Below are 7622 nucleotides of genomic sequence, written 5' to 3'. Positions count from 1 at the left end.
GTTCGCTGATGCTGAGTGAAAGGGCAAGAGAAAGTATACCTCTCTGTCGATTTTGTCATGTGCTTCATTTTCAAATAAAACTATCTTAAATCAGCAGATATCAAATTTTGGTATAATATCGCATTTTTACTTTTTAATACGAGGTTTTGATTTATAATGTTATGGATGAAAAGATATAATCGGATAATACACAACAGCTGATAGGATCTAAGGCCCGTTTTGACCCATTTGTAGGGTGATGTTGTTGCAAATTTAGTCTTTAGCCAAGTCCTAATTGAACCAATGTCTTTTATACTTTACTAATCCAGCCACAAGTTCGGAAATGAGTGACGCGGTTAACTAGGACATAATTTGCTCTTTCCTGAGCTGTATTTTTTATACTTTCTGTCACACCTCAGTTGAGATATGTTGGTATCACGTGGCACTGGTAACGTTAACGTTCTTTTAAGACAATTCGCTGAGCAGCGTTGCGTCCCTTTAGCATGCTTAAAAAGAACATCCGTGTACTCGAATTCCGATTCGCCCCGATTATGTTTAGGATTTACCAAAGCAGTAAAAGTAGAAAAAGCTTTTTGCTCTCAATACGAATAGCCCAGAGAGTAGTTGAGAACATGCAGCTGTGTGCTATCCATGTAACAAAATATTTGATTATACCCATTACAAACAGTATAGGGGTTGATCGATGATAATCACTAGAAGTGGTAAATGCATTTTGCTGCAAGAATTCGACACATCTATAAATCTGTTACCTGTCACCCTGTCAAACGTCAATGATACTTCACCTGTTCGACGAATGAGTAATATGAGTTGAATATTAGAGTTGAATATTCATAGATATTCTGAATGCCGGCGTCAGTATTGACTAGGCCTCTGTCCCCTGTGTCCGAGTCAACACGGGCACGTATATGATGTCATCAAGAACATGTATTATGCTGCACTTGGTAAAGTTTGGCATTATTCTTTTAGGGGAATTGACTATTCCACTGATACACAGGAACTTATCCACTCGAAACATTGAAGTGTATAGCCATCCCGCATCAATAAGACCATGTTGAATTGAACCTAACCGGGTCAGTAATTGAGATAATTTGGCAGCACATTGCAACGGCCACAACACTGCCTTTATTTATGTATCCGTTGTTCAAATTATTTAAAGTAATAATCTGAAAGTATGGGTTACTGTCTTTCAAGGAATAAAGAGAATAGTAAATAATCAAAAAGTAGAAAACAATATTTCCCCTGTGTGCTCCTTTGTTGACTATACTTTGAGTATATTCATGGAAACAAGTCCATCACAACATAGGCAACTATATTTTGACATTGACTATATTTCCGTTTAAAAACATATTACTCCTAGAATATTTTGCAATATTGATAGTTAGGCCTTCAAATTGGGATTTTGAAACTTGGAGAAAGAAATCTGTGACAAGATTTAGAATATCTGAGTGAGAAGGAAAAAATCCACGAGAATGTCTTTTCAATGTAACAATTGTGCTATTTCACAACAAATATTCCACTAACAGTCAAATAGCTTCAACAGTCACGCTGATGAACTAAAGGTTTATTGTGATACAGTTATCTCCTTTACAAAAACATATCGTTAACTGTGTTGTAGCAATTGCTATTGTTGTGGGCAAGGAAAGCATGTGGTACCATCGTCTCCTATCTACAGCGCCTGCAAATATGAAAAACAATATTCACCCCTCACTCAAAATAGCCAAATATTTGAACAAATGTAAATGTAAGCGTTACCACATTCTCTACAGTTCTGGTATACAAATATATACATAAATATTTGTGTCATGTTTGCTAATTTAACACTTATATTTATTTGATGTGGAGACACACTCACTTCATATGCGGCTTATATCGAAAAATGCTGCTAGCTTGTCTATCTAATTCGATATGGAAGCACACATGCCTTTGCGAAAATGTTAAAGTAGTTCTCTTTACGTCACAAAAGCATAATTATTTTGCTAAAACGGCTAACACTATCTCTATTCCTAAAATATCCCTACTGTTGCTATTCCTAAACTATTTCTGGTACTGCTGCTACTGCTACCAGACTTACCTCACTGACAGTCTGTCCCGCTATACCCTTGAGCACATCCACTCTCTCACACTCGCCAGTTCCTTTATCGCAAATTTCACCTCGGATTGAACAGTGGCACTCCTTGTCGCAATTCAGCCCAAACCAGTAGTCAGCGCAAACTAATCAAAATAACAACTTTGTCTTTACTTTAATCACTTCGAACACATGTGACATGATGCTTGTAAAATAAAACACGATGCACCTGGTACTTGCACGGCAGCTCTGATGATCAACAAAGAACCCGTGTAACGTTTTAGATCAAACGAAGGTCACATAGTAATGTAACTTCATAGGGCACTGACTAACACAACAATAGTGTTCCTGGCCCCACAGCGGAAACGTCGTCAAAGGCATTAGTACATTGGGCTCTTCTACCTTTAATGTCACACCGTAACACTACTAATTAATGTTGCTTAATGTACACAATATATGTCATCTGAAGGTCACAATCAAAACACTTGTCAACCACACTTCCGGGTTATTCTTTCCACACGCCCAAGTCGGTGGTCTTATCATATGACGATTTTCTTTATTCCATTTTGTTACTTCTTGTTGTTCTCGCGAGGGAGGTGGTGCTGGGAGGGGTTGGGGAGTCAGTCGGAGGGAGGAGGGGGAGGGGGTCTGTTTTCAAAGCGACATTTGGGTCAGGATTAAATTGCATGTTTTCTCTGCAATTTTGCATATTTTAAACCTTTTTCAAGGAAACTGTCGAAGGTATGTTTTCGCATACTAAGGACTAAGGCTCTAATGTTACAATGATCTGGACTATGTACAGTATGTGGTGAACCTACCATAGACCTCCACCTCACACAGCGTGAGATGAGAGCCAGGGACCCGGATGGTAACAACATCTCCAACCATGGTTTCAGCACATGCGATGGATTCTACTACTTCAGGGATATCCCATGGTGGAAACCTGGTAGCACAGACTCCCATTGGACTCAGAATTTCCATTCCGGTCCGTCCGTCTTTCAGGATCTACGCAAATAAACTGACAGTGAGGCTACTAAGTAACTACATACACACATGCACACCATGACACGACGGTGGATGAGTGAAGTCAATCCCATTCTATTGGTGTATAAGGTCAGATAAGTACACCAAAATACGTCAACGCACGTGAATAGCCATCCCTGGATCCTGATCCACAAAACGTTCGTAGCGTTACGACATTCGTAAGCCTATGATAAACTATAAAAGTACGACAGGTTGTAACGTTACGAACGCTTTGTGGATCGGGCCCTGATCCACAAAACGATCGTAGCTCTACGACATTCGTAATCCAATGATAAACTATAGAGTTTAGATTGGTAACGTTGCGGACGCTTTGCGGATCGGGACTCCAGATTTTCCGCCGTAACGGACTCCATTTCGTATCTGAGATAAAACAGAGGTGAAAAATATATGGGTTATTGCAAATCAATTCAACAGGTGATCGAGACAAATTAAGCCAAGAAACATGTCTTACCGTATTCTGCGCTGTATATTTTCATGAATTTGATTTGATTGATTCCGTTCCTGGAAAGCCAGAACATTCCACCATGCGTTGTTAGCGTCCCCTGTCATGGCACATTGCATTGTGGTGCCTGTATTAGTGTGTCCGTCCACAGCACTTTCAGGACTCATCATCACCGAGTAATGATCATTCTTGAGCAGTTTCTTCCTTCGAAGGCGACATTTTCTGTAGCAAACGTTTACATGTCATTTTTTGTTACTGAACCGCCCCATTTACAACGTTTGTTGAATCAAATACAGGGTCTCACTGAACTGCCTATATTACTTTGGTTTTATCACGACATGTCTCCTTCTGACTGGAAAGACCGATATGGTGCCAAGACGACGGAATGATGCTGACAAAACAAAGACATAAATTTGCATTTGCTGTTTGACTAAGGACATTCCTTACTTAGCTGCTCACATAACATTTGCTGTTTGACAAATCCCAGGGCACTTCCTTATTGAGCTGATCACATAACATTGGCTGTTTGACCAGGGCAATTCCGTACTGAGCTGCTCACATAATATAATATATTGACTGTTTGACAAATCCCAGGGCAATTCCTTACTGAGCTGCTCACATAACATTGGCTGTTTGACAAATCCCAGGGCAGTTCCTTACTGAGCTGCTCACATAACATTGGCTGTTTGACAAATCCCAGGGCAATTCCTTACTGAGCTGCTCACATAACATTGGCTGTTTCTGCAGATGCGGGGTCATACCTAACTGCCCTGTCAATCGTTTATCAAGTATGTGATCGGTTTAAAAGCATAGAAGGGGCGGTGGGGTAGACTAGTGGTTAAAGAGTTCTTTCGTCAAGCCGAAGACCCGGGTTCGATTCCCCATATGGTTACAATTGGCGAAGCCCATTTCTGGTGTCCCCGCCGTGATATTGCTGGAATATTAATAATGAAGGCGTAAACTAAACTCGCTCACTCACTCTTAACGTAACGGTATTGACTTTGCCCTAATCCAGGAGAAATTTGAAGCATTAACAGTCGAAAATCGTCTGTAGTTTTGAGCTCAATATACATGTGCAGTGAAATATAACAAAGCATTAAACTCCCTAGTCATAGTTATAACCGTGGCGTCATGCTTCAAATTTCCATTTAAACAATGAGTTTCTTTTCGTGAAAGAAACCCCGTCGTTTAACAAAATGATGAAAACATACAATCATGTGTCTTACTTCTTTGGCAATAGGCACCCGGACCACCCATCATAACATTTCTTTGGATATCCACTACACCGTCGTTTAACAAAATGATGCAAACATACAATCATGTGTCTTACTTCTTTGGCAATAGGCACCAGACCACCCATCGTAACATTTATTTGATATCCCCCTACACTGACGTCTTGGGTGGTAGCGACATCCCCGTCTGCAGCGGCATACACCATCTGAAGGAACGACAACAACATTTAATACGATGGCGCACAGTTGGAAAAACTGTCCGGCTTCTTGGCACCACGTACGGAATATACTGTATAAGAACAAAAATATGTCACCTTTCACCTCTCTCAACAGCGAAACATAAATACCCTCCCTGCTTTGTGGAAACAACTCCTTCTGTAATCTTTAAATATACATTATACCTACCATGCATACGAGTAGTCTAACAGCAGTCCCTATCAGAAATTGGGACGGTGGTAGCCCAGTGGTTATAGCGCGTTCGCTCGTCACACCAAAGTCTCTGGTTCGATTCCCACATGGGTACAATGTGTGAAGCCCATTTTCTGGTATCCTTTCGATCTGATATTGCTGGAATAATGTCAAAAGCGGCGAAAACGAACAAACATTTTTTCTTTTACTGTACGAGTATTTGCAGAAAGACGGGGCATGTAATCTACTCAAACCATATTATTATACACTACCATTGTTCGCTGTGAGCTGAATGCCAACCACTCATGGATTAAGCTACATTGTAACACACTCGACTAAAACTGGAGTATTTGGATTACAATAAAGAAATATCAATACCAATCTGAGAAATGAGTCCACAGAAGAGAAGCGCCACAAGGACACAGCCGATCTTCATCTTGACAGTAGAAGGTTGCCCCCGAAAAAAAGAAGTTTTGTGCATTGAGTACAAGTTTCAAAGGTTACTTGTTCCTTCGTTTGTTTGGCAATACAACCACATACCGCTGTCTGTAAATAATCAATCTTCTGGGCTGACATCGTGAACATCGATCTTCGCTGTTGGGATACGATGACAGTCAAAACCAAGTCTGCGAGCCTGACAACCTGATCATGTTAGCCTCTTCATGAGAGATAGCTAGTAGATATTCTTCATTTCTCTCCATAAATTGAAGATTACATTTGAATGTAACACATGTTGGGATTACACCTTTTAGTAACGTGTACAGATTGTAGTACTTTTAATTTGGTTGAGTCCACTACGGGATATCGAAACTCCACACTCTCAGAGTCATCCGTCAACTCCACTGTGCCACTGCTGTTTCACAAAAACTGGAAGTCGGACAACTGGTAGTCAAGACTACGGGCTCTGCGTACCCTTTTGATGAAAGCGTACCATTGGCACTGCTCCCCGGCCTACCTTTGAGTCCCAGACGGAGTCAACCCAACAAAAGTACTAGAATCTGTAATTTACTGAGAAAGTGTAATCCCAAATATATAATGTTTTTCACTCTGGACTACTTTCTAAATGTCATTGTGTGTTAATAAAACATTTAAATTACCAATATATACTAAAACATAAGAAACGGTCATACAATTCCTATTGTACATAAACATCCCATATCAGTTCTGACCATTTGTCAAAGCCAGATATCCCTTTGCAGGATCTTGGTATACGTCAAAAGAGGAAGGACAACTAGAAATCATCGTCTTCCATTCACATTTTAACGTAAATGTCAACGTTTAAAATACAGCGTTCCTTTCCCCCCTGGATTAGTTGGCATGATATAAAAACCAGGCTGCGATCACAGGTGTACTGTTGTGGCAGGTTTTGTGAATGGCGGGTGCTTCCGGTAGGGCAGGACATCACACCTTTGGCGAACACCTGGCGCTGAACTCCCCAATTTGCTAAGATATCCATGCATATAATTTTCACAGCTTATGTTTCCTTTAACACAAACGTAATTTGTTTCTGCGATGATAGTATCGACTGGGCATCAAATTTGCGCTGAAGTTCCATAGTTTATCAGTCGTGTGCAACTGTTTCTACAGTTGATGCCGCAGGAGCGTAACTTGCTTTTAATTCCGACGGCATATTAATTTCTGAGGTCAGATCATGTTTCTATGTTCCCGTCCTGATCTTAATGTTAGAACTGTAGAGGGATACCCTTTTAGAGGGCTATTATTAAAAACTTCGGAATAAAACATCAACTCCAAAAATAACGTCGAGTTTCGCAGACACAAATTCCTTTGACATAAAAGGTGAAATTGTTGAAAGTTACTTTGGACCGCCTGCGTGGTGTAGTGCGTGGTTATAGCGTCCGTCCCGAGAGCGGAAGGTCGCAAGTTCGACCTTAATGACCACGCCACCATACCAACAGGCGTTGAAATATGGTAGAATTTTTGTTGGTCCCTACCTGGCACTCGGCATTAATGGTACAACAACAAGGACTGGTCGGTTCGAGTCAGTATAAATGTGTCTGAGTTGGGCATTCATGCTTAACTGCGGCATGGTATCCTTACAGTGGCCTAGCACTATTAAACAGCTTAAGTCTGGGCTTAGTAATAAGACAGCCGCACATACACACGCATGCACGTCGTCATATGAGAGCTTAAATATAAGTGTATATATAAGTATCGACGTTAAAACCCCATTTCACCTCACCAGACTATTCGTTGAATGCGTTTGTGATGACACCAACCGTTTTCGACATGCGGCATATGGGGATGAAATGGAGGTGAAAACGTACCTTACAAGTAGAATACTAGAATCTGTTGTAGACCGCTAGGGTTGCTGCACGGCGGTAGCCAGCCGTAACCGATGACGATGTTGCCAACACAAAGCTTATAGCTGACTTGACAATTGATACAGAATGTCAACCGTGAGTACAAAGTG

At 40.8% G+C, this 7622-nt stretch overlaps 1 protein-coding gene across 2 annotated transcripts; it reads right to left on the bottom strand.

The window, feature by feature from the left end:
* Positions 1-1546: 1546 nt before the first annotated feature.
* Positions 1547-5656, bottom strand: LOC124273546. 2 transcript variants are annotated; one of them, XR_006897681.1, is made up of 6 exons: positions 5570-5656; positions 4882-4989; positions 3561-3773; positions 2884-3070; positions 2072-2211; positions 1547-1675 (listed from the first exon to the last, which is right to left on the bottom strand). XR_006897681.1 is itself a non-coding variant. In XM_046708826.1 (5 exons), the coding sequence occupies exons 3-5, from the start codon at positions 3044-3046 to the stop codon at positions 1667-1669; spliced, it is 312 nt and encodes a 103-aa protein (XP_046564782.1). In that variant the 5' UTR covers positions 3047-3070; positions 3561-3773; positions 4778-4845; the 3' UTR covers positions 1547-1666. The 2 variants fall into 2 exon arrangements, 1 of the variants encoding a protein (XP_046564782.1); XM_046708826.1 differs by lacking the exons at positions 4882-4989; positions 5570-5656 and adding an exon at positions 4778-4845.
* Positions 5657-7622: the final 1966 nt, after the last annotated feature.

This window comes from Haliotis rubra, unplaced genomic scaffold, assembly GCF_003918875.1.
Source record: "Haliotis rubra isolate DU_JTF1 unplaced genomic scaffold, ASM391887v1 Scf1815, whole genome shotgun sequence".
Lineage (NCBI taxonomy): Eukaryota > Metazoa > Mollusca > Gastropoda > Lepetellida > Haliotidae > Haliotis > Haliotis rubra.
The sequence above is the reverse complement of the archived record's forward strand: the minus strand, read 5'-3'. Positions and strand labels throughout refer to the sequence as shown.